The sequence below is a fragment of the Astatotilapia calliptera genome, chromosome 3 (assembly GCF_964374335.1).
Source record: "Astatotilapia calliptera chromosome 3, fAstCal68.1, whole genome shotgun sequence".
Classification (NCBI taxonomy): Eukaryota; Metazoa; Chordata; class Actinopteri; order Cichliformes; family Cichlidae; genus Astatotilapia; species Astatotilapia calliptera.
In genome coordinates this window covers 59271730-59299648 of record NC_137424.1, presented here as the reverse complement: position 1 = coordinate 59299648, position 27919 = coordinate 59271730, and the positions used below count along the sequence as shown (strand labels likewise).

Below are 27919 nucleotides of genomic sequence, written 5' to 3'. Positions count from 1 at the left end.
CGAATAATATGGAGTAGTTCAGCAGTTTTATTATGAGAAGAGTATGCACTGTCAGCAATTTGTCATCAATGTTATTCTGAAGACGTTGATGTCAAACTTGTGTCAAAGTCTAAATGTCTAAATACAATGTTTGTTATCACAGAATGAAAACTGGCCTTGCAGCATGTTGACATGGTATAACTTTTATTATATTTTTTAGTTGTAAAAGTAACACAATTATTTATTTATTTATTTATTTTCTACAGTACTCTAATATTATGCATTGCATTATACATATTATGTGTGGGAGGTGATGGGGAAGTACACAACATAAAGAGCACACACGGGTAACTCCCTTAACTCTGTGAGGTCTAGGTCATCAGTCATCATCACCTCAACCTGAGCCCCAACACGAAACACAATCCTATGATTTGAATTTCAAAGACTTGGGAGAGCAGTTTTTATAAAGCAAACGTTCCATATTTTGACTTTAAAAGGTTAGTTTAATGGTGACCCCTCTACTGTTAGGGTCAGGGTTTCATTAGAATCCACTATTTTATTTAGGAAACAATAGAAAAGCTTTTACCAGAACAAATATAATGAGATTCACTATTTGAAAAGTTTGTTTATTTAGCATGGGTCAGAATAAACCCAACATTGACACTAGATGGGTTGCTGTAGACCTGATGGATTTCAGAGCAACACAAATGAGTATAAAGTTAATGGAAACTTGAGCTTGAAAAAAAAAATACTTTCAGTGGCTTTTTCTTGCTGACAGGTCTCTGACCAAACGGCTTCCTGTTCGTGTCTGAGTGGGAGGAAACATGTCAGCAAATAATGCATCGTACATGCAGAGCCTGTCGTTATGTGTCTTCATTGTTGCTGTCAGTTCATCCCTGTGAGTCATCTTGAAATACCACCAACATGTGATGTGAACTTTTGTCTTTAGTACTGCTGGTGCAGGTGTATGGCTGTGAGCTGATGTGATTTAGTGAGCGGAGAATGAGTTTAGAACTGGTGCGATTGGTCCTTCCTCCCCATTTAGTTCATCGGTCCATTCCAATCACAATAAAGCACCATTGCATGGCATTTTAGATGTGGCTCCTGAATGGCAGCCATGGAGGGTGTGAGCAGCTGATTGGTCAGTTTGGAGTTGCCTCGTCGTCCTCCAGAGCTTCGGAGATCATTACGCAAAGATTGGCGAATGAGGGACGGTCCTCTGTCCTCTGCAGAGAGAGAGAAAAGACAAAAGATATTTGAATACAGGACTTTTACATGTTTATATCATGTAAGAGGATGGGTTCTCGTATCACGAGACATTTCCAATTATCCATATGAAAAAGCATTTTTAAATGAGTCAATGTTCAGCTTTTGTGCATGTACCAAAAAACTCAATTAAAAAAATTTGGGAGTTTTTCTTGTTCTAGTCATTCATGTTTGCGTTGTTGTATATTTTAATAACAATGATTGACACATAATCCCAGGGCAACGAGGCGCTCTCACTTCTCCATTAGTAAACCACTGTTAGAATCAGCTGAGCTAAAGAGGTCAATAGAGGTTAAAAAGCAAAACAAAACAAATTATTGCATTATGATTTTTGTGTTTCATGCAATGTGTTCCAAGGTAAAGTGTTATTGTAATCTAGAACTGCAACTATTCACAGAGTAAGATGATTATAAAAAATTCTAAGCACTAAATCTTTGTTTTGATGCTTCGTTTAGGGCAAGGCTTGGTAGCACGCCATTGTCACCATGGAAACGTGAGTGTTTCACCCACATTCGTGACTAAAAACAGACCTGCAATACAAACGTATTTCAGAGCAATGTGTGAATAAAAAGTTTGACAACATTAAGCCCACACAGCCTCCAGCTTTAAACATTAACACTCATAACACAACAGCAGCGATGATGACACTGCCACAGTTTAACGTGGAGCCGGAGTCTGTTTACACACCGGAAGTGCAAAAAGGCGGAGCCGTTACTCCATCCACCGCCGTTTGTTTTACGAAGAGAAAAATCTGCAGTAAGCTTTCAGATGTTGTATAAAAATATGCAGAAGAACCTTTAACATGGTCTGATATCATGTTTAAATTATACAGCTTGCTGAAGGCTGATGACAGCCATCCTATTTTACATGGAAGTGAACAGCGGTGAGTCTAAAGGGGGGCATACGGTGTACTAGACCATATTAATTTGAATACTTTTGTAACATTTTTCAGATTGAGTAAGTAAAATAATATAAAATCCTATCAATATAAAAATAACAGCTAAAAAATACATTTAAAAAATAAAAAATTATAAGAAACGAGCCTCATATGAAGAATTTACTTCCCATTTTTTACTCACCTCATACCAACACATCTGCATGGTGTCATAGATGGCAGGCTTGGCCATTTTGGGCCTGTACAGGCGATGACCCTGTGTAACTAATGTCACCACCTCATGGTTGGGGCTTTGCTCAAATGGCATCCGACCCTCTGTGAAGACCTCCCACATCAACACACCTGGAGACCCAAACACAGAGAGGCGATTTTTTTTTATGAGCGCTGAGAAAATTTCTGTCTGTTAAACTAAGTGGAAAAATGTTCCAGCTCACCGTATGACCAGACGTCCGACTTGCTGCTGTATTTGCAAAAGTTAAAGACTTCAGGAGGTGACCACTTCACAGGAAACTTGGCGCCCGATGAGCTGGTGTACTGATCATCTAACACGTATCTGCATTTAAACCATTTAGTGATATCAGACGCTTTTATTTTCTATCTGCTGACTTGATGCGAGTCATTTATAACTGGAGGGAAACTTGTACCTGGTCATGCCAAAGTCAGACACTTTCACCACTAGAGAGTCGTTTACCAGACAGTTTCTGGCTGCCTTTAGAAAACGAAGAACAACAGAAGAGGATGGAATCAAAACATATGACTAAAAGTACTTAGCAGCTCAATTTACTTAGTGATGGATTTAACAGTTTCCCAACGATAAGCCAAGCTTGAAGTTACCAAGTCTCTGTGGATGAAGCCGTTGGCTTCCAGGTGTGCCATGCCCTCGCAGACATCCAAACAGATACTCAGCAAGCACCCCTGGTTAAAGCTGCCCCGCCGCTGCCTGAGGTAGTTCAACAGGCAGCCCTGCTCCATGAACTCCGTGACAATGTAGATTGGCCGCTGCTGGCTGCACACCCCATACAACTGTACCAGTTTGGGGTGGGACAGTTTCCTGGAGAGGGGAGTTGGTTTTGTTAAATGGAAATGCCATTTTCCAAGCAGCAGTTTCAAATATTTATTGGTCAAAGAGGCTCAAATGTGAAGAGTCTGTTACAGATTTCAGTTCCTCCTTTGTCATATTTGATTGCTTCATCATTTCTCTACTTGTTCTGAGACAACCTTCTACTTGACAGAGAAAAGATAAGGAAAGCTCCTTTTGGCTGCTCCCTTTTTCGCAAGCGGTCACCACACTAGGTAGCTCCACATGTTTGATGTGGCAGATTTTCACACAGTGAAAGGATGTGTCGTCTCCCAGGACAAAGCTGGAATCTTTCACTTATGAGGTGAATTTGTAAACCACTATAAACTATGGAGGCACATAGATAAGGTGTAGGTGAAATATTGCTGTAGGACTTTTTAAACTCCACCAGGTGGTAGAACAGGTGAAGGACGACTTCATCTGTGCTGTTTTTGAATAGACCTGCAAAAATCCCTCTTTCTCACACCATTTCCTCATCCAGTATGACTTTGGCCTTTTCCTTACTTACATCATAACCTTGGCCTCCTCAATGAAGTCTTCCTCATACATGGCTCCCTCCTTTAACGCCTTGATGGCCACTTTGTGTTGAGCTCTCCACTTGCCGAGCCTCACTACTCCAAACTGACCGCAGCCCAGCTCCTTCATGAAGGTTAGTTCATTGGGGTCAATCTCCCACTTTTCTGAAAGGAAAAAATGTCAAACATTACAAGAGCACACGATAACTCCTACCAAGACATTGTTCGTGATATTTGTCGTTCTTGAGTAAACTCTAGTCTGTACTCAAGCTAGCATCAATCAAGCAATGGTTAATTTTTAATGTTAGTTCAATAAAGAGCAAAAAGGGTAAAAAAGAAAGAGCATTATTTGTTTAAAGATACACAGTTCATCGTAAAGACTCACCATAGCTGAAGCCAGCAGTGGATGGAGCTGATTTGTCTTGTTTTCCAACAGGATATCTCAACCTGGCTACAAGACCTAAGAGAGACATGTAGAGAGATATAAATGTAAACTTTACCAGAGAGCCCTTCATGATAGGCTAAGAGGGGAGCCCAGAAAAGGAAGCTTTCCGTCACATTTATCCACATTCAACATTTTTGAGTCATTATCTAGGTCGGTATAGGTGAGGCTTAAATGATACTTCAAAGCTTTACCTTTATTCTCAGCTGTCAGAGTTGAACAGTTATCATGATGGCAGCAGTCGACACAAATAAGCACAAATTCATAAGTTCACAAATTGTTCTTTTCAGAAAACTGTGCAAACGAGCTCGAACTTTCTACCGTTTCTCAGATGCACGATTGCATCACTCTATGAACTGAACTTCTTTTGACCTGTGACTAGAAAAAGCAAGCGCGATGGCAGACCTGCCTTGGGGCGACAACAGCAGTTGCCTCAAGGCACTTTATGTTGTAAGGTGAAAACCCTGCAATATCCTACTACTATACATACTACTTTCAGTAGTGAGATAAAACTGCTCAAATTAAGTCTAAGTACTGTGTAATATTAATTTTCTTTAAAACTGAAAATGGTAAGTACAAAGAACCTAAAGAACTTCTTTTTAAACTGTACACAATTTAACCCCTGTTACAGATTTGCAGTTGGGATACAGTACCCTTGACTGGATAAGTGGAAGATGATGAATGGATGGATGGACACAACTTTCAATAAGTTGCAAGAATAATTCTCAATTCCAGCCAAATCTAATGTTGTCAGAAAACAATTTCTTTCTACATTAATACCTTTATACATCATATCATATTATAGTATTTATTGCAAAGTGTTGGGCAAATTACTTTGAAAAAGTAATTAGTTATAGTTAGGAAACCTCTTCCCGCTCCACCACAACCACCCACACATGCAGGGCCTTGGAGTAGGGGTATGTCACCAGGGTGCAGAGGAGGATACCCCCCCCCCCCCCCTGTCCCCTTCTGGCTGCCTCTGCCTCAATTTTATCTCACAACTTAGACATTCACATTAGTCACACTCTCATAACACATACATATAGGATCTTGGGGGTGGGCACGATACACGGATTCCAAAAGACCATCAGGGTGTAGACCTCACCCCTGGCGTCGTTGCCCACCTCTCAATTTTAAATACACGTAGACATTGAGGGCTAGCAGGAGGGACCATGCGTTTACCTGCTGCTCTCTGGCAGGTAGCTCCAAGCCCTCCTGGGTTTTAAATGCACCTTAGAACACACATGCATCAACACTACAATGAGCGGGTGGAGGGAGGTTTGGAGTCTTCTCTCACCCCCGTTCTCTGCGACCTGCTGGAGCGGGGGGGCTAGGAGGAGGAGTTGGCCGTCCGACTGCGGTCTGGAGTGTGGGGCCTCCCTGCTGCTGCGGAGTCGGGGCGGTCTGCCTCCCCCCACCGCAGGGAAAAGGGTAACACCACCTGGGTCTGGGTGCAGTTCCCCCCTCCAGGGGCAAGGGTACCTAGACCCGGTTCGTAGAGTACGCTTGGGGAGTGTGATCGTGTGTACAGCGTCTCTTTATGTCTGTCTCCACGTTGGTTGAGTGTGGAGTAAGTGCATATGAGAGCATGAGGGTGGGAATGGATGTTTGTGTCTGTGTGTGCCTGTATTTCTGTGTCTATATGTCAGGTTGGGTGTCAGACGCCACCTCTCTGGGGACACCTCAGGCCCTCCAAGGTTTGGAGACCTATCTCTCCCTACCACCACTTCCCTGCCAGTGGCGGACTCCCTCAGACATCGGTGCGTTGGTGGTTCTTTGTGTCCGGGGATGGGCGTCCAGTTACACACCGGCTCACTCCTTGGCGGCCGCTTATCGGGGCCTGGAGCCTGGGGCTCGCTCGGGCCACTTCGGAGGTGGGGTGCCCCCGGCCTCTCGGCCTGGGGCTCGGTCACTCAGGCACGGCTGGCTGCCGGCGGAGCTCACGGGCGCGTCACTGCAACTCCCCCTGGCTTCTGCTCCGCGGCTGCTGAGTGAGCCCTCATCTGGGACTCTCCTCAGCTCTTTCTGGGACAGTGGCGCGGCTGCCCCTCTGTTGGTCTTCCATGTTTTCTTGTGTTCTGGGGGCCTCTGGATGTCTGGAGTTTTGATCTCCTCCATACCTGCTTCATGCCCTGGAGGACGGGGCTGTGGCCCCCCCACACCCTCTAGCAGATTATTACATGAAGGAACCTTTTAAAAAAACAAGCGCGTCCATGCTCACAGGTGTACACACGGGTGATCACACCCACAAACTACACCCTTTTTGGCTCCTACCTCAAAGCACACTTTGTTCTGTTGATCTTATGTGCTGCACAATAATGTTTAACATTTAGTATTTACTGTCATATTCCCATATATCATTGTGATGCTGTTTATTCTATTACTCTTGTTCTCTTCTGCTTGTTTTCTTTTTTCTTTCTCAGCAGGTGATCCAGGTGATCGATAGATGCATTTTTTTTTCTGCCCGTTCTGTTGGTTTTTGTCTTTTGCCCTTCTCCCCCGTCCCTCTTCTCAGCTGTTTCTCTTTCCCTCTTTCTTTCTCCCAGTCAAGTCTGTCCCGTATTCAGCAAGTGAAAATAAAATAAACAATAAAAGGTGAATCAAATGGACCATTACGGCAAGGCTGGGATGGTCAGTTTGGTAAAGTAAATCCGTTGGGCATCTTTCTTTGCCTTTAGACAACAATTCTGATGGCAAAAGAGCCAAACGGGACAGGTACAAAAAAAAAAAAGGAGAAAAAAAAGTTATAGTTAGTAGTTACTTCTTCAAAATGTAACTGAGTCCCAATTTTATAAAAGTAACTGATTACTAAGAAAAGTAACTATTGTGATACTTAAAAAAAAAAAAGTTTAACCAGGTCCAGGGTACAATTGGCCGTTTTCGACTACGTTTTACTTCTACATTTTACCTTTAAAAAATATTTACCTTTCCTTTTTTAGTATCATTCTTTTCAGCACAACCTCACGTGTCTGAATTTATAATTATTTTTTCATTTTGACATATTGTATTAACACAATTGATCTGAAATCAGACTAAAGGCTTAAAATCTGAGTAGAAAAAAGTGATATTTTACACTGTAAAAAACACAAACATGTTTACTGAATGATTTTTATAACTTGAAATGCAAATATAAACTGTAAATTTTAAAAACGAAGGTTTTGCAAACAACAAAGGTTATATGCAGCTATTTACCTAAAAATGCAGTATTTACAAAACAATCAGGTGTTCTGCATCAAATAAGATGGCACTCAAATTATTTGTGCAAGTCCAAAACATCATTTCTATCCACTGTAAGATAAAGAAGAACATCACAAGTCTGATACCTGTAGGCCTGACAGCAGGAGGTGTATCACTCCTCCTGTTTTCCACCTGGAGACAGCATTTACACTGCAATCTGTCTTTGGTGGCTGTTTTGGCAGCAACTGTGATATTCAGCAGTTGCACTATTGTTCTGACACACAAAACAAAACTATCGATTACACTACACAACACAACGCAACAAACTAACTTTAGACTCCAAACACGCTAAAAGTCACATATCTCTCACGTCTCAAAACTCTTTCTCTCTTTCTCTCACTCTCGTCGCTGTCACTCCTTACAAAGTTTTAGAGTTTCTTCCTGCAGTAAACATAACGATAGTATTCAGGAAAAACATTGTAAGTTCACTAAATTAGCTTGAAAAGCATTGACTACATGAAAATAGCCATTTGGACAAGGCTCATCTAAGCCATCAGCAGATGTTGCACTGAAAAAGTGCAAAGTATAATCAGCTGATTTACAGCGATTACAACAGAGAAAACCCCAACAATGTTTTCCCTGCTGAGGTTTTGTTCTCCTGAGTTTGACATGAAGACCCTCAATCACATTGTCCATGAACTCACTGGTGCAAAGAGTGGGCAGCGAGTACCTGTCAAAGAAAAAAATGTCAACCTGCTGCTGACCAAACAGGAAGAAGACGCCCTCTGGAACACTTCAAAGAGACCCTGAACCAGTGCATTCTCTCTCCCCTACTCTTCCTTCTCAACATCAACTTTGTTTTGCGGACTGCCATGGCCATGGATGGCTTTGGGATACCTTGGCATCCACCAACACGTCTGAAGGACCTCGGCTTCATGGATGACATCGCTGATGGCTGACATCCAGAAGAACATGAAAACCATGACATCAAACTTGGAGCAAGAGCCAAAGTGGGCTTGTGGATCAGTGGGAACAAGACCAAGGCCATGAGGATTGGTTACATGACAACACAGGACCCCATTATGGTAGCACTGCAACCGCTGGAGGAGGTGAATCAATTCACCTACCTGGGCAGCATCCTTGCAAGCAACAGAGATGCTGACCATGAATGATGTTGTGTGTCGGAGAGCAACCATCGGACTGCAACACGTCCCCTCCATGGCATTGTGACTTAGCGGACAGTGCACTTTGGAGGTCACATTCTATGTCAATTCCCGCAAAGACTGCCCAAGATTGCCATCACGTGGAACCCTCCCCATGGAAGACGCAAACCAGGCCACGCCCATACAAAAAGGTGGAGGACTTTCATTGATGATTTACGTGCCTTAGACATTGCATGGGATGAGGCCAGCCGCAGCTGATCGAGTACGCTGGCGGGTATTTGCCACCCAATGCGGACAGGGCGACCAAAGTAAGTCTCCTGAGTTTTGAAAAGCAGGGATCAAAATAAATAATCAGCTGATATGCATAAAATATCATTTATATTTTTACCAGAACAGTACTTCGTCCCATCTCTGTAACACAGGGTTAGTGTTAGGGGGTGGGTCTGGGGCACGTCACTGTCACCATTGATGTTTTAGGCCTCAGAGGGTCAGAAAAGCACCGTAATGCATTTAGCTTAAGTCACTGTTTAATAGTCTACACAAATTGTGTGTTGGTTACCTGCTGCATTATGTTTGTGGTATTCGATCAGGTCTGGGATGGAGCTGAAGAGATGTTTCTCAGCCAGGTAGAAGTGTTTTGGTAGGGTTTGTGTCTCCTTGATGTGGTAATGTTTAATAGCTGCACCTCCATCCCTACAAATACAACATAACCACAGTGTAAATCAAGTTGTACCAGCTTTTATTACATAAAACTTATAACTACCACACATGTGCAGAATTACCCTGAAGACTTGGTGTAGAGCGAAACAGTGTAGGTTCCTGGGGTGCTGGAGTTTCTAATAACGAAGGCTCCTTCTTTATCCTGGAGGGCATGGCACAGAGACAAAGGCTGAAAACTAAATAAGATTTTTGTTTAACCTCTCAACATACACCAGGGCACCAACAGACTAGATTTTGGGCTAGGGTTGTTTCAGCCACAAAATAAAGTTTTGACCTTGCAGTTTTTCCTCTTTCAGGATTTTCCATTTGAGCCTTCCAAACAGGCAAAAACTAACTAACCCCAGATGGCTCGGCTACATAGGGCTTGTTAAAAGATAAAAAAAAAAAACACTCCATTCAACCTTAGTTTGATATAATTCATTTTAGCTCAGCCCCTTATAAGCCAACCTTCTACTGATTTGTATATAGAAGAGCTGAGCAGGTGGGTTTCTGTTCAGCTGTTCACAGTAGGTTTTATGTATTTCTTGTCTGCATGTTTCATGCTGTCAAGCCTGTGTTGTCATGTCTACATCTCTGTTTCCCCTTTTGAAGAGTCAAGTGTCTTCACGTTCTATGCGTTTTGTTTTACTTCCCCTGTGGTGTCTCTGGCTGTGTCCCAATCCAGCGACCGCACGCTCCGTAGTGCGCATTTGGAGACCGATTACGCCACAGCGACACGATGACGGCTGTCCCAATTCGAAGTGTTCTCCAATTTGAGGGGTGAGTCCGGTGTAGACTTTGTGGTCCCATATATCCCACAATTCATAGCGCGGTGGTGGGTGTGGATATTTTCTTTGGAAAAAAACGGCAGATGGCTGAAATGGGGTTAGTTTTGCGAGATCTCGCAAAAGTCCGTCTTAATTTTTTTTTCTCCCATGTCCCCTGCGGGGCTCCGTATGAATGTTTAATAAAGAAGAACATTAAAACATTACTGTTGGCCACATGTCGGCAAAGTTATGTGACATTAGTGATGTTTGTACTTGCAGCGTTAACTTGGTTTTAAAGCCTTTACGTTTTATATTCAGTCAGTCATATATCCACAAACACAACAAACTGAAAGTCAGTGATGCTGCTCGGTTTGCAGTCCTGAATATCACGGCACAAGCAGGATTCACTGCACGGTTAATGTTAGCTATGTTATATTGCTGCCTCTGTTCGGTGGTGTGTTCATATACCTCTTGTCATAGTTATCATTGCTGTCATAGTTGATTCATAGTTCCTCAGCCTCTTCACAATTTGTCAGAGTTATTTAGTTTTCCCAGTTTAGGTTTAGTTTAGTTTTGCCCAAGTTTAATCTCGGCTTGTTTTTCTGTTTATTGTGTATCAGCCCCAATAAAGGCTCGCTTTTTGTTTAACTTCAGTTCAGTTCTCCCGTGTCTGCTTTTGGGTCCGTTCATTAAACACACCAGCTGCTCAGCTGTGAAAGTGTGCCTGTAATTACCATATTAGAGATATCCCTTCTTTCTGACATCATAGAAAGCAAAGAGCAAACATGCCTGAAACTTTGCAGACTAAACTTTGTAGTTTCACCAGTAAAACAGTTACCAGAACATGTCACTGACAAACCATCTATGATTAGGCCTTATATTTGATTAACATCCACCTCTTTTACAATAAAATGCTAACCTGTGTGGAACTCTTAAATGTAAATACTTTGAAAAGAAAAACTGAAAGGCCAAAATGCATGAGACTAGACTGAAATCTAACATTTTCTAGTTTGTGGACACCATATAGCTAAGTAGAACCCATTTTAACATTAAACAGTTTGCCTGGCGGCTATTAAGAGGTTGACGGATTCCACAAGTTTAAAATTCAAGACTTTTCTAATCCACACAACAGTAATTTCTGTTATCTCAGTCACCTTAGTCAAAGAATCCAGAAAACTGGAAGGGCTGAAAATATCTAAATTTGTGTTTTCTTAAGAACAGATTTCGTTCAGCAACATGCTATCACTAATATCACCGTCTCTAAATCATAGAAGTACGTATAAACAGGGAGGGAATAAAGACAAAGAACCAAAGGAAGGAAAGAGAGCCTAACCTCCTTCCTCAGCAGCTCCTCAGCTTTATTCCTGTTGACATTTTTATTGTACCAGCTGGAACAAACAAAGAAAACACAACATGAGACTCTAGTGCTCTGCCTGCTTTGTGAAACACTATCAGCTGGCTGAATCCAAACATCAAGAGTGAAATAAGCGTTTACTGGAAGATAGCATGACTCACAGTGAACTTTACGATTCAACTGCAAATACATTTACTTCAAGAGTACAACATCAGCCTCCAAATGATCGAAATATCTCTTCTACAGTTTTTGATCAACTTACAGTGGCAAAACCTAGATTTGCTATTTCACCAATGACATTGTGATGGTGTCTCAGGAAAGCTGAAAGTCAACCATGAGAGTTTCAATTTTGGTTTAGTTTCACTTCATTTATAGTGTTTTTAGCATTTTTCGTTAATAAATGTTCAAGATTCGTTTAAGTTTAATTAACCCTGGGACCTACCATAGACCTAACTTACCATAGAACCAAGTTCGCCAGAGCTTATCTTTACATTTTTACATGCTGTAGTGCCATTTTTGGGAGCATTTCAAGTTGCTATACATCAATACAACCATTGTAGCCAAAATTTTAATAATGTGTATGCATTAAGTGCATAGTAATTACATAAATTGCAAAAAACTGCAAAACAATTGAAAATTGTTTTTGTTTTTCTGTTTTTTATACATATATTTCTAGTTAGAGAAATTTAAGAGGTTTATCCCTCAAAACTGTAAATACAAAAAAGTTGCACAAAATTGTTTCAAACAACAGGAAATTTATTTTGAGTGTCTTTATAATTTTATTTTTGAGATACACCAATTTGTATATACTGCAGGAAAAACGAAAATAAATATTATGATGCAAATTTGCAAAAAAAAAAAAAAAAACCCAGCATGTGCATCAAAATAAACTATTTCCAGCAGTGCAATATGAGTTCTAAGCATCCCAGAAACGACACAGAAAAGCATAAAGTCTAACATGAATTTGAAAAACACCAGTATAGGCTTATAAGGCCCTGAAGGTAAAAAATTTAAAAACTGTTACGCAAAACGGAGCGTGCTGCTCCGTTCGGCTTTAAAGGGTTAATTTTGTAGATCAAATTGTAAGATTTAAGAAGTTGTCTATAGGACAATAATACAACACAATGCAAGTGTGTGACCTCTACTCATACAGATGCTGGTTTTATCATAAAGGTCTAACTATTAAATATATAACTATCACAGCTTTGATCAGAAATCTACACTTTAACTTTGGAAACCTGTATAACCTGTAAGATGTAATTAAGTAAACACAGTTAACTTAAGCAAATAACCACATATCAAACTCAATTCAAATGTGGCGTTGCCCAAGACTACTTTTCCCAACATGTGTTTAACTGCTTGGTGGTTGGCCATGCTTTCAGTCCATAGAAAGTGTGCTTGTGTAGACTCAGTAAATGCCAAATTTCAAAAACCCTGTATTAACAAGGTCCAGACATTAGGATTCAGCCAGCCATTAAACTCAAACTGTAACTGGGAAATGATTAACACACTCACACATATTGGACCAAGTTTCCGGATTTTTTCTCAGTTACATAGTTACTTGGAATGTATCCTTCCTCACTGTGAAAAAACACAAACAAACTACCACATCACCACAACACACAAAGACATGAGAAACTAGGTGGTAAAACACAGAAATACAGCGTGAACTCACTTATACTTGTTGCGTGCCCTGTACCAGTTGACGTCACACTTATCCACGATGACATACTCTTCCCCTTTCACCAGACTCAGATCATGAGGCTCCATGCCGGGGAAGTCATACATAGCCACGACCACCTCCTCTTCCTCAGCCTCCTCATCGTCTTCCTCATCATCTTCGGGGGTCGGGGGGGCAGGAGGAGGAGTCCGACGCTGAGGAGGAGTAGGAGTGACTACAGGCTTGCAGCTCCTGGCTTATACTGATATATTGGTAGTACGTGTGTGTACGTGTGTGCGTGTGCACATGTGTGTGTGTGTGTGTGCACGTGTGTGTGTACGTGTGGTTACCCTCTCTTTTTTACACTTCTCTCCAGGAATCGGGGGTAGAGGTTTTCTGGAAACTAAAAAAAAAAAAAAAAAGGAACAGAAACAGCGAGTCAAGCATGAAGTTTTTACATTTTCGCATTCAGTTTCATCTTCACCATCATCTCTGCTTTCAGTTCACACTGACCTCTTGACCCTTCTGCTTCTGGTCACCAGTGATGTGGCTGATCAACAGCTGTTGATCAGCCACATCACTGCGGCGTAGTGCACTAGTCAACGCCTCAGCTTTTAAGCTATAAATGCAATTTCCTGTTTTTGTCTTCTCACTTGGTGAATCAAGGGTTTCAAAATGTAATAAAATAACCATGACAACGGAGCAACTCAGTTTTATCTGAAAACCTTTACTGTGAAAGGTTCACCGACTTTTACAAATGTATTCTACTTACTGTGCGAACGAGTTTGAGGTACTCTACCAAAGTGTATTAATGTAGTTATCGCTACATTTCACTGATGACTGGAATCACTTTGCAAACTCAAAGGTTTACATTTAAAGAAATAGTTGGTTTATTGAAGCACTGTAGCTTCAACTGTGTGTGTGACTATACAAAACTATTAGGCTTTATCTGGGGCACTTAAATGCTATTCAAGTACAACTCAGCTGCCGGTGGCCTCTTACCGCTCCACGAGGGAGTATTTTAACATACTGACTCACAGTGTGGTAAGCTGGTTGCCCAGCAGCTGTCGAAGAGTGTAAAAAGGCTACAAATGGTCATTAGCACAGGCCACAAAATTATTGGCTGTCATCCTTCTCTCTCCTAGATATTGTTACCTCGCCAGAGGCCAAAACATTGCCTGAGACTGCGGCCACTCTGGCCACCAGGGACCTGTAACATCTGTCCTCATGTCACTGGCTCAGACACTGAGAACTAGGACTAATAGACCATGAACGGTTTCTTCTATAAGGCCATTACCACTCTCTTACAAAAAGCAGGTGTGCTGCATTCAAACACTGTTGGAATTACATTCTCACTATATGTTTTTATGTTTATTTTTTTATATATTGCCAAAATTATTGTAGTCTCCTAGGCACATAGGCATGCAGGCTGCTGTTACAAACATTTGTGAAATAATGGGTCGCTCTCAGGGGTCCAGTAATAACATTTTCTCGCTACTAAATATTCCACAGTCAGCTGTTAGTGGTATTATCACAAAGTGGAAGCGATCGGAGACGACAGAACACAGAGGTCGCCAACTTTCTGCAGAGTCAGTCACTGCTGACCTCCAAACTTTGGGGGTGTCCAAATTCATGGGCTGCATCCTCCTGAGGCCGCATTTGTAGACCGATTACGTCACAGCGACACAATGAAGGCTGTCCAAATTTGTAGACTCCTCCAAATGCAGCCAACAAATGCGTCCTCCTTTTCCCCAAATTTGAAGGATGGGTCAGGTGTATCCTTTGTGGCCCACCATATCCCAGAATTCAGAGCATGGCCCAGCCAATTCCAGTTTTAAGTTTTAATAAAACTGCCACTATTAAGTTTTAATATTACTCTTATTACTCTTTCTACTCTTATGACTTTTAGCAAATTTTCAGGTGAGAATGTAGCTGTGTAAACTTCAAATATCTGCTTGGCTAATTAAGATATCATATAATTGCAAAAGTCCTCCGACGTTTTCAGAGACGTCTGTTATTCACTAGCTCGAGAGCTCGCCGGGAGCTCGAGGGTCACTAGAGCCGCAGAGAACGGCACACATCATTTTCAGATCACCACGGTCTTTCGCTACTCAGGTTAAACGCAATATATAAGTCACTTAGACAACCTAGTTTGGTTTTTTTCAGTGTTTTATTTGTTCAGGACTAAATCGGTTTGGCTGAGATAAAAGTTATTAGATTAGATTAGATAGCTGAATGTGAAAACAGAAACAGGAAACTGATGAAACAGAAGTGTGAGGCGGTCGAGAATTTACGCCAGTGTCCTGTTATATTTTAGATAGCAAGGAGCAGACGGCTGAGTTTATTAAACTCCACCAAGACAGCGGTGACGCTAATCTGAAGGCTAGACCGTCCCATTTCACAGACGTTTACTTCATGCTCCTACCTGTGTGGGAACAGTTTGTTTGTGGCACCCTCCTGTTCAAATATGACTGTGCACCAGTGCACAAAGCAAGCTCCATAAAGACATGGATGAGTTATGTGTGGATGATGTGGAAGCTCTTATAGCTGCAAAGGGTGGGCTGACATCATATTGAACCCTTTGGATCAATAATGTTACTCAAGGCAGATGAGCAATTACGTTTGGCAATAGCGTATTTATTTATTTTTATGTCACATGACAATAATGATTTGCGCATTCAATGTGGACTCGGACACTTTATAGCACAGCTACCTCGTTCACATTATGTGCACGTGGCTTTGTGGTGTAGCTGATATCATGATCTAAAAATGTAACATGCAACTGTTACTCTGGGACATGAAAGCTCATTGTATCATAAATACAATGTCAAAAAAAGGCTTTCTGTTTTATTCTATTCCAGCATACAATGCACAGAATGAATTTTTAATACACAAATTATTCAGCAAATATGAAAACTGGTATTTACACGCATTTTGTGGATTCTATGTGAAGCTCGGGGGCCAAAACTGTGAGCCAAAAAGACACTATAAAGGTCTGTAGCATTTAATGTTAACACACTGAGGTAGAATTTTGGAGTTAGTTAGTTTCCAGTATTATGCAACTGATGTGATGTGGTTGGTGCTAGCTCACACTGAGCTGACATAAAATGAGTGCAGCGCAAGGACATCAGCTTAGCAAACAGCTAAGATGTGTGGCTAATGTAAGCTAAACCTTGCTTCAGATCTGGGTCAAAGTGTCACCCCACAGGTTTATGAGACTGGTTTGTTCTTTATGAAATCGTGACTGTTAAACATGGATAAAAGGCATCATTTTCATTGGAGGGGGGCTGGTTGAAGCAGTGTGTGCTTTGCAGCTTCTTTGTAGACATTCTGGACAGCCCGCCTTCGTTACAAGCTCCATTTGAAGGATAATTATTTTTCCACAGGTTGTTATTAACCATAAAGTTAATAACAAAGTCAAGAGACAGGAAGTCTAGATGGAGCACAGAAAGCAAACATGAGCGTCAGGCACTTACTGTCTTCTAACGGGTTGTACTGCTCGCACCCCAGTGCTTGTTTTTCTGCCTGGCGGCAGCAGAGCCACAACCCATCCTGCCAGAACTGAGGGTGAAACTTCACCAAGACCTCTGCGTTGTCTTTGATCTCTGGATACACACACACAAACACACAAAAGTTCAACAAAACCAGGTCTTTCCTGCTGCTTCTCTTTGAATTTTTATGTCTAGATTATCTGAGACTGGTTTTCCTTGATAAGCTGTATATAAAGTTAGGTTGATAAACTGCATCCGCCATCACTAAAGCTGCAGCTGAAGTACAGAACTTTAGCTTTAATTTAGAGATGAACAAAAGCACTTTGTGAAATGTTTAAACTGCAGCTACAGTTGTAGTGACAGCTTGAAGTGAGGAACTCATGACTGTCACAAAAGGATGGGTTTCCTCTTTTGTCATCCCTTGCCAGACGTTTAATGCAGCTGTTTTCAGTTGTTCGTTTGTGGGCCTTCCTGCCTCAGTCAGTGCAGAATATTCCACTCCTTTACCTTAAAAACATTTGGTTTTCTTTAACTGGAGGTTTTGGGTTGTTGTCTATCTGTGCTTCCAAGCGGCATGAAGTCAACTTTGCAGCAGTTGACTGAATCCCTTCATCTAGCTCCTTCCCCACATCGTTACTAAATGCAAGTGACCTATTGCCACTGTAAGCCACATGTTTTCAGGTGCTGTTGTATACTCCAGATCATAAATCATTCCAAGCCCTGTTCTTACTTTTTTTCCCCCCATATTTCTGGTACGAGTTCATTTTAATGTCACCTGCTCAAAAAAAGCAATTCTGTCCAGGTTTGGCTGGTCCAGATTTTTTTTTACTACTTTAATTTGGCATTTCCGTTCTTAAGGATGATTCATGGTTCATAAATCTTGCATTCAGTATTTTCTCTAACCAAGTTTTCTCTGGAAAATAAAATATCTACCACTTGGAGGGTGCTCTTTATTAGGTTGAATGTTCTTAAGAGTTTGTCTTTATCATGCTAAGGATCCTGTGATCCTCTACCAGTGTAGTCTCGTGTGACCGTCTGGGTGTTTTTATGTTATCTTTTTTTTTTTTTAATTCTCAATATGCACCAGATTGATGTTGATGTGGTCATTTCTAAGGTTACCGATCTCTGATTAATTTATTTTGGCAGCTTTAGGATTGTCTGTTTCATTTGGACTGTGGCTTTCAAATGTAAAAACATCTTTTTGAATCAACTCCAGACCTTTACCTTTTCCATAATTTCAGTATAAATAATGAAAGAAAAGTAACACCAGTCCATGACACAATTTTTTATCGACTGTCCACTTGCTTCCAGTCCATGCGAAAGTGAGGCTACATTTAAAAACGTGTAATTATTAAAGATTTCATCCAACTTGTTCATGAAGATGCTCAAATTAAAGAAAGTTTGAGCGATTTCAATTTCAAACTGAATAAAGCAAAATGAAAGACCCACTTTACGACCCATTGACCCACCCACTGAACTGAATTTGGTGGTGAAAAATGTTTCTTATGTTAATTTAAGAGCTGTTAAAACAGACTGGCCAATTGTGACCGGAGCTCTAAAGTAAGGGTGGGGGTGAACACAACAGGAGGGTTGTCTGTGAAGGTTCTCAGTCATCCAGGTCATCGTAGTCAAAGGAGCTTGCAAAGAAAAGCGTCTGGACTTCTTTAAGTTGCTTGAAGACGTTTCACCTCTCATCCGAGAAGCTTCTTCAGTTCTAAGGTCAAATGGTGCAGAGTCCCAGATATAAACCTAGTGGGAGTATCCCACCACAGAGGGACAAAAGGACCCCCTGATGATCCTCTAATCATCAGGGGGTCCAGGACTATAATCCAGGACCCCCTGGACTATAATCCAGGACCCCCTGGACTGGATTATAGATGGCAGAGAGTTGGTGTCTGCCATCTATAATCCAGTTTTGAGATCCCTTCCCAGACGCCTTAACGCCCACTCACATCCTGGGTCATCTGACCTCAGGAATTCGCATGATAAGGTGGGGCCAGGTTTCACAATGAACTCACCCGAAACTCTGGCTGATTGGGACCCACGCCCAGTTTCACACCTTGGCTCAGGCGATTAGAGGATCATCAGGGTTGTCATTCACAGTTGAAGCTGAAATATGTAGAGTATCCCCGTGTTTTTGATCTATACTGCAACCAGCCACCTAACCTATAATGATACTGTTTGTATTTATACTCATTGATATCTATTTCCTATGAAAGACTTTGAGATGCACCCATTTATAGTCCTAATGACTGATACTTGCATTGTTTAAATAAAGAGAATTAAATTATTTAGAATAAAAAGATCAACAAAATAAAAAGACCATTGTGACCTCTAGAAGAACATCAGTAATGATACACAGTTCAAACTATAAGACAGAAAAGTGAACTAACCATTGCACTTCTGAGGTTTGAGAAATCAGGTCAAATTACTAAGCAGTACACAGCGCTTCTGTTGAGTAAAATAAATGCTAAATTTCTCATGACAGGAACAACAAGAACAATGGAAACAGTGCAGGGGTGCTGGAAGGTATTTGCATGTGTGAAAACCAGTTTGTGCTTTGTGGTTCAAAGTGTGAAAAAACATCTCTGCAGTACTTCAGATGTCTAAACTCCCAGTGTGAGCTTTCATACCCTACCCCTGTATATATGTGCATTTGCTAGTTTTTCACAGAACAAAACAGGGACTGACCTTCTTTGAGGCTCTGGACCCATCGACTTCTGCTTTCATGACTTGGAGCAAATACATAGAGGGTGTTGGTATCGTACACCACCTGGACACAAACACACAGATCTGTCTGCTAACACAGTTTTATGTAGATTTCAAAGCTGCATAGGCATAGTTTAATCTTACAACAAAACAAGAAGCAGTCTGAAAGCCTAAACATACTTAGGAGGTTCATAATGCAACAAGAATAATACACTTTAGACTCAACTTGAAAAAAAGGCAGATGTGAAATGTAAAAGTGTGGTTACAGGTTAAATTTGGCATAATAATTGGATGTAAACTATAATGTGATATTTAAAATCCCCATAAACCAGATATACCAGTGTCATTTCCTAAATGTTCCTGATACAAACAGAGTAAAATTTAAGCATTTAAGCAAGTTTGAGCTTATTCTGCCTTCAAGAACAGGTCAGAGGTCCAAAACGATGTAATATTTTAATTTGTATAAGGGGCTTAGCAAGAAAGTGACTGGACTTCTTTAAGTTTCTTGAAGACGTTTCACCTCTCATCTGAGAAGCTTCTTCAGTTCTCAAACCAAATGGTGGAAAGGCCGAGTTGTCCCATAAAAGGGACGTTGACCCACTATTGATCAACTCAAGAATGGTACTGCATTTGTGTCTACAGGGAGTGCAGAATTATTAGGCAAGTTGTATTTTTGAGGAATAATTTTATTATTGAACAACAACCATGTTCTCAATGAACCCAAAAAACTCATTAATATCAAAGCTGAATGTTTTTGGAAGTAGTTTTTAGTTTTAGCTATTTTAGGGGGATATCTGTGTGTGCAGGTGACTATTACTGTGCATAATTATTAGGCAACTTAACAAAAAACAAATATATACCCATTTCAATTATTTATTTTTACCAGCGAAACCAATATAACATCTCCACATTCACAAATATACATTTCTGACATTCAAAAACAAAACCAAAACAAATCAGCGACCAATATAGCCACCTTTCTTTGCAAGGACACTCAAAAGCCTGCCATCCATGGATTCTGTCAGTGTTTTGATCTGTTCACCATCAACATTGCGTGCAGCAGCAACCACAGCCTCCCAGACACTGTTCAGAGAGGTGTACTGTTTTCCCACCTTGTAAATCTCACATTTGATGATGGACCACAGGTTCTCAATGGGGTCCAGATCAGGTGAACAAGGTGGCCATGTCATTAGTTTTTCTTCTTTTATACCCTTTCTTGCCAGCCACGCTGTGGAGTACTTGGACGCGTGTGATGGAGCATTGTCCTGCATGAAAATCATGTTTTTCTTGAAGGATGCAGACTTCTTCCTGTACCACTGCTTGAAGAAGGTGTCTTCCAGAAACTGGCAGTAGGACTGGGAGTTGAGCTTGACTCCATCCTCAACCTGAAAAGGCCCCACAAGCTCATCTTTGATGATACCAGCCCAAACCAGTACTCCACCTCCACCTTGCTGGTGTCTGAGTCGGACTGGAGCTCTCTGCCTTTACCAATCCAGCCACGGGCCCATCCATCTGGCCCATCAAGACTCACTCTCATTTCATCAGTCCATAAAACCTTAGAAAAACCAGTCTTGAGATATTTCTTGGCCCAGTCTTGACGTTTCAGCTTGTGTGTCTTGTTCAGTGGTGGTCGTCTTTCAGCCTTTCTTACCTTGGCCATGTCTCTGAGTATTGCACACCTTGTGCTTTTGGGCACTCCAGTGATGTTGCAGCTCTGAAATATGGCCAAACTGGTGGCAAGTGGCATCTTGGCAGCTGCACGCTTGACTTTTCTCAGTTCATGGGCAGTTATTTTGCGCCTTGGTTTTTCCACACGCTTCTTGCGACCCTGTTGACTATTTTGAATGAAACGCTTGATTGTTCGATGATCACGCTTCAGAAGCTTTGCAATTTTGAGACTGCTGCATCCCTCTGCAAGATATCTCACTATTTTTGACTTTTCTGAGCCTGTCCAGTCCTTCTTTTGACCCATTTTGCCAAAGGAAAGGACGTTGCCTAATAATTATGCACACCTGATATAGGGTGTTGATGTCATTAGACCACACCCCTTCTCATTACAGAGATGCACATCACCTAATATGCTTAATTGGTAGTAGGCTTTCGAGCCTATACAGCTTGGAGTAAGACAACATGCATGAAGAGGATGATGTGGACAAAATACTCATTTGCCTAATAATTCTGCACTCCCTGTATTTGCATTACTACTCATTAACTCGACAGTATGCATATAAAGAAAGAGGTCTCTCTGGTTGCAGGTGAGAGTGTGGTAGTGTGTTTGTACCTGAAAGGGGTATTTGTTCTGGCAGGGGATGACCCCTCCTCCATTCTTGACAATCTCCACACATCTGATGCGACTCACTTCGATGGAGCCCCTCTTGAACTTCTTCTGTTGATGCAAACATCATGTCATTTTTTAATGTTTGCTGTCTTTGTAATATTATCCAACTTGCAGTCTTAGACACTTTGACATTTTGTGCTGACATAGCATATTTGCACATTAGCAGTATTCAAATGATTGTTGAACTAATTTGACATGTAACTCATTTCCTTCAGCAGAATTTTTGATTTAAACTGGGATAAGAGCCCTGTATGCAGCTGTGTGGGCATTCCTGGAAAAACTGAAAGTGAACACTCAGCTTAAAACAGGGTGTTGCTACCTGAACCAACGAGATGTTTAAACAGACATTTTCAGTTTCACAGTTGAAGGGCATAAATCATATTAAAACAATGTAGATTGATGACACTTTCACACCTGTGCAGTACAAATGAACCAGAACCATTAGCTTAACTTAATATAAAAAGAGATAAATGACTATTCTGGCTCAGTGTAACATTACAGAGCTACTGCTGACTCAAATGACTTTAATGTTTTTTGATGAAACACCCACATGTAGCTGCTATTTACTTAAACAAAAGGTTAAAAATCACCATTACAAAGGTTAAAAGTCAGGAGAAAAAAAAGGTACCACAAAAGCAAAATTACAATATGTACCAAAAAGAGAAGAAAAGTCATTTTTTAAAAGGCAATATTTTGATCCAAAGTATCATGCATGAAAAACTGGTATAAAATGACCAAATGCCAAAAAAACTTGGTATAAGAAAAGATGCTTTTCTTCCCTGGAAGTTAGACTTCTGCATCATCTCTGCTGTTGTTGAATTCTCTGAAAGCTTTCACTTCAGCATTCTTTGAAAACCGCGTCTCTCTCTCTAATAATGTCTCTAAAATAACTGCTGAACAGGAGCCCAGCTTGCTGTTTCCAGTTTTCATCTTCAAGTAAGCTGACTGGATACTAAACATGTTTCACTGGCAAGTTCAAACATCTAATTCCCAGACTATGCTATAGGATTATAGTATAGAACCAGGTAAGCATGAACTCTGAACCAGTGCTTCTCCTTATTGTCTGTTATTTGTGTCTTGTTCCTATAAAACATGGCCAAAGTTTCAAAATGAAGTCACTACATGTATGTGAGCCAAAACTCACGTTGTTGACTGTTGCGAGCTCTCCTTTTCTGTCCTTTTTTTCCCCCAATTTTGGTTTTGGATCTGTATGATGTCATAGAGAGGGGATATCCCTAATATGGTCATTAAAACCCACAATCGTTTATTTCTATGAGAGGCAGCCAGTCAGAAGAAGCTCTGTTAAAGTAAGGGTGGCCTTAACTGAAGGGGGTTAAATCAGGTTGTAGGAGAGACTGTAAAAAAATAAATAAGAGTTGTTTTTGTATTTTAATCATGCAAAATTACTCCAATAAAGTTCAAGAATAAAGTTACAGAGCTGGACATGAGCAGAATAAGTCGGCTTTAAGAAAAAGCAAAAATGATCAGATTGTCAGTGCTTGTCTTCCTCATGATCCATCACAATTCACAGGTTGTTATAATGTCTGAGAACTAAAATCCCTAAAATCCACTGAGATGTCAGGGAGACTTACAGTCACATCATGTACAAATCAATGTTGTTTCACTAAAGTCTAACCAGTACTGTAGGAGTGGAAGATGAACGCTTCACCATCACATAATCTCATCAGTACTAAAGGAGCTAAAAATAAAAATACAACATCCATCCATCCATCTTCATCCGCTTTATCCGGGGCTGGGTCGCGGGGGCAGCAGCCTAAGCAAAGAGGCCCAGACCTCCCTCTCCCCAGCCACCTCCTCCAGCTTATCCGGGGGAATACCAAGGCGTTCCCAGGCCAGCCGAGAGATATAATCTCTCCAGCATGTCCTGGGTCTGCCCCGGGGCCTCCTCCCGGTGGGACATGCCTGGAACACCTCACCTAGGAGGCGCCCAGGGGGCATCCTTGTCAGATGCCCGAACCACCTCAGTTGGCTCCTTTCGATGTGGAGCAGCAGCGGCTCTACTCTGAGCCCCTCCCGGATGGCCGAACTTCTCACCCTATCTCTAAGGGAGAGGCCAGCCACCCTTCGGAGGAAGCTCATTTCCGCCGCTTGTATCCGCGATCTCGTTCTTTCGGTCACTACCCACAGCTCGTGGCCATAGGTGAGGGTAGGGACGTAGCTCGACCGGTAAATTGAGAGCTTCGCTTTTACACTCAGCTCCCTCTTCACCACGACGGACCGGTGCAGCGTCTGCATTACTGCAGCCGCAGCCCCAATCCGTCTGTCGATCTCCGGCTCCCTTCTCCCATCACTCGCGAACAAGACCCCGAGATACTTGAACTCCTCCACTTGGGGCAGGAACTCATCCCCGACCCGGAGTGGGCACTCCACCCTTTTCCGGCTGAGAACCATGGCCTCAGATTTGGAGGTGCTGATCCTCATTCCCGCTGCTTCACACTCGGCTGCGAACCGTTCCAGTGCGAGCTGGAGGCCCTCACCCGATGAAGCCAACAGAACCACATCATCTGCAAAGATCAGAGATGAGATTCTGAGGCCACCAAAGCGAAAGCCCTCCGCCACTTGGCTGCGCCTAGAAATCCTGTCCATAAAAATTATGAACAGAACCGGAGACAAAGGGCAGCCCTGGCGGAGCCTATCACCCACCGGGAACGAGTCCGACTTATTGCCGGCAATGCGAACCAAGCTCTTGCAACGGTTGTATAGGGATCGAATGGCCCGTAGCAATGGGCCAGACACCCCATATTCCCGCAACACCTCCCACAGGACACCCCGAGGGACACGGTCGAATGCCTTCTCCAAGTCCACAAAACACATGTAGACTGGTTGGGCAAACTCCCATGCACCCTCAAGTATCCTGGAGAGGATAAAGAGCTGGTCCAGTGTTCCGCGACCAGGACAAAAACCGCATTGTTCCTCCTGTATAAAATGTAAAAATACAACAAATGAACAGAAACTGAAAGCGACCTCAGCTCTTCCATCGTAATATGTCAGCCGGCTCTTGGTGAGGACGAACAGCCTCTCCTTGTAGTTCAGCGGCGACGTCCTCTTCTTCTGCTGCGAACGCTTGATTAGCAGCTCCTCCATCAGCAGGTCCGCACTCATCCTGGCCCCGCCGACGGCCTCAGCCCATTGGTGGAAGACGTCAGACCGCAAAGGTATGGAACTGATCTAAGAGAGATGACCAAATTCTCAGATATAACTCATTCCTCCTTCCAGATAAACACACCTTTAGATTTGTTGTTCCAAAAAAGTTAATACATTTCCTGAGATGAAACAAATTAGAACCAGGTCTGTATCATCAATATGGCCACAAACAGGAAGTCCTCCTTTGTCTGTGACCACATTGTTCTTCTACCACAGTAGAACTTTATCTTTAATAAATGCTGTCTCCTACATTTCTGGTGGTACGGAGCTTTTTGGGAAGCTGGACACAGCGAGCAGCTCTGAGGGGTTTTATTGCACTTTCTGTGGAAGCCTTATTTAGCAGGAATTTATTTTTGGTCATTACATCCACCCGTACTCTGAGGAAGTGCAGCCATCTATACCGAGCTTTCATTATGACTTATTTCTGTCTGTCTGATTCTGCTTTTTTTTGTCTTTAGAGCCACAAGGCTCATAAGCAGCGTCTCTGTTTACATGCGACGCACACTGATTTCCTTTATTTCACCGGCAACGCTCAGTTATCTTTATAATAACACAGTTTAGTTTCACTTGTGTCAACTCATTACACCTCAGCCTTTGTTGTTTATTTTCTTCTAGAAAGATGTGATTCATCCAGGATAAGATTTAAGAAGGGCTCACAGATCTCTTTTTACTTTTAAGAGTGAATAACATGATTTCAGTTTGGTTTCTTCTTTTTCTAAGTTGAAGCTGCTCCGTGTAACACCATAAAAACACCACATATGTCGCTTTAACAAAGTAATGAACTCTAATGACCTTTGCACTCAGTGGCTTCACAAGCTATTCATTCACTGTCAGCTCATTATGCAGTGATCACATAGCTCTCTTGCTGATTATCAGTTCATTTGCTGTGATTGATTCAATGTCCCAAGTTCAATCAGCACAAACTACTGAGTGTGATTAATAAAAACATGTGGGCATGTAATTCATCGACTAGAAATGACCATAGTCACTAGCATTTATGGGTAGGTGAGTAGCATATTAAGCTTACAAACCACATCCGATAGTCAGTACATCTTTTGTGGTGGTTAATCATCCAGTAAAACACTGAGTCAATCGATAATGTCAAAGTAAAAGAGGTGTTTTGTCTCGAGCTGATGCAGGATGTGCTCTTATCTGTGTCCGCCAAAGCTCTTCTCTCAGTTTGAACTTATCAGGTGATTTACAAATTTGGTTGGTAAGTAATAAGTAATTCCGTGCAAATCTATCAGACGCAAGGCAAATGGTTAGCTGCACTACACAGAAGCCTTTTGTTTCTGCTGTGTGAAACAAGTAATGTGAGCGTTCAACATCAGGAGGCAGATGGGGTTGGGCGTGACCAAGCAGCAACATCTGAGGTTAAAAATGTATGCCAATGCTCAAGTGCCAACACATTTCCCACAGGGGCCACCTTAAACTGTCACCAAAAGTGCATAAATACCCACGGACTCCTAATTTTACGATTCTCAAATTCAGCTGTGGAAGTCACATTTTTGCTTAAATAAAAAATTTTTAAAAAGGTGGAAAAAAAGCTGTTTCTAAGAAGTTCATGGTGTGAAAATTCACCCAAGCCATTCGTTTGAATTTTTCTGAGGCCTGTTTGTGAGGCGGCATTAGCCAAGCGTCCCATTGAGTGCGTTCACAACATTGGCTCCTTATTGAATTAGCAGACAAATAATATGCTTCAGGATTTCAGAGTCTGTCACTTAGCATGAACCAGCAGGTATGTGTCTGTGTGATGCATCTGAGCAAGCATTCATAGAGCCCTTCAAACTGCCAGAGTCCAAAAACCAGCTGGTGACTTCCTGGTGGCATTCGATGTGCGTCAGACACGTGTTACTGCTGCTCGAACCAAAAACGAGTCAAAAAAACAAAGCTGGGTTGAGGCAGAGCAGAAGAGGCAACTTATTTTGGTCTCATGTGACTGTTTAATGCATCAAAATGCATAACGCTAATCTAAAACCTTAAACACATGCAGAATAACACTGCGAATAACATCTGATAAGATTACTTGATATAACGCCATCAATACAACAGTGTTACAGTAGTGTCGTCTGGATCTCCGTGCCAACTTATCAAAATATAAACATACAAAATCCTGGCAGGTTGCCTTCATGCATGTGTCTGCAGAGACATGTCAACGGTTTCCTTTATATAACTGTATGTATGGGATAAACATGTTAACAGTTTTCATGCCCGAAGGGTGACAAAGGCAACACCTGTCTTGCTGGCATTGCACAATGAAGCACATTTGTTACTGGTGCACTGTGGCTCCTTAGTCAAAGGTCAAGTTGTTCCCCGTCTTCACCTTCTACCTTCTTTATTTTCATTTCAGCAAGCGGTAAAGCATCCTTTGACTATGAATAGTCCCCACAGAATACATATAATCAGTACATTCGCCCATAAAGCATAAACCCTTTACTGCTTGGGTACAGTTTGGATGTGAAACAAGGCCGAGATTCTTCACAGTAGTGTCCGTTAAGTTTTTCCAACCGCACTTAAATGCAGCAGAGGGAAGGTAGCGCACGCCGGTGATTTGAAGCGTATCGCGGGTTGTACACCTGTTCTCAGGTGATACTACACGGTCCTACTACATAGACCATACTATATGTATACTATATTTTTTTTAATCTATACTGTCCGATTAAATACTAATATGGATATTTTACAAAGCAGCAGCTGAAAGCAGGTCCACTGGTGTTGTTTATACGCTGCAGCATCACCCCCACAAAATGAAAGTTTCAACGTTATTGAGCGTTTTTGCATCGTATCCTCTGTTTTAAACTCACAGCGTTTTTAAACTCACAGAGTTTAGCAGCGGCACTTCTAAACTCGCAGGTCCGCGGTTTCGTTTGCGGACAGCAGAACACAAAAGGCAAAAAGTTTACAGGAACTTCGCTGGGTGTCTGTGGAAAAAAGGATCCCTTACCTCCGCGCCTCATTTCCCAGTTTCTCCTCACTTGGTTGGAGTCCGTGGGCCTCCCATGTCGTTGCGAATCTCGGGAGCGGGATTCAGGAAATGAAGAGAAACGCACCGGCTCACGGGCACGCGCACTTCCTCGTATTGCGCTGCTGCACGGTGATCGCTGAGTGAGCTACGACTGATTTAGACCTCTGGGGTGGCTGCGTCACCAGTGGGTGACCGTCCCCGTCTCCAGCTTTCACGCATGTACGTGCTGTTACCTCGTGTTTAATGCAGAAGAAGC

At 41.9% G+C, this 27919-nt stretch overlaps 1 protein-coding gene across 1 annotated transcript; it reads right to left on the bottom strand.

Annotated features, from left to right (window-relative positions):
• Window positions 1–161: 161 nt before the first annotated feature.
• tec (tec protein tyrosine kinase) lies at window positions 162–27919 on the bottom strand. The gene is made up of 18 exons (XM_026160399.2): window positions 27643–27919; window positions 24519–24722; window positions 21477–21581; window positions 19178–19259; window positions 16472–16600; window positions 13346–13398; window positions 13011–13210; window positions 12851–12916; window positions 11315–11369; window positions 9298–9377; window positions 9075–9208; window positions 4119–4193; window positions 3727–3898; window positions 2975–3191; window positions 2785–2849; window positions 2575–2693; window positions 2325–2482; window positions 162–1205 (listed from the first exon to the last, which is right to left on the bottom strand). The coding sequence occupies exons 2-18, from the start codon at window positions 24654–24656 to the stop codon at window positions 1122–1124; spliced, it is 1932 nt and encodes a 643-aa protein (XP_026016184.2). The 5' UTR covers window positions 24657–24722; window positions 27643–27919; the 3' UTR covers window positions 162–1121.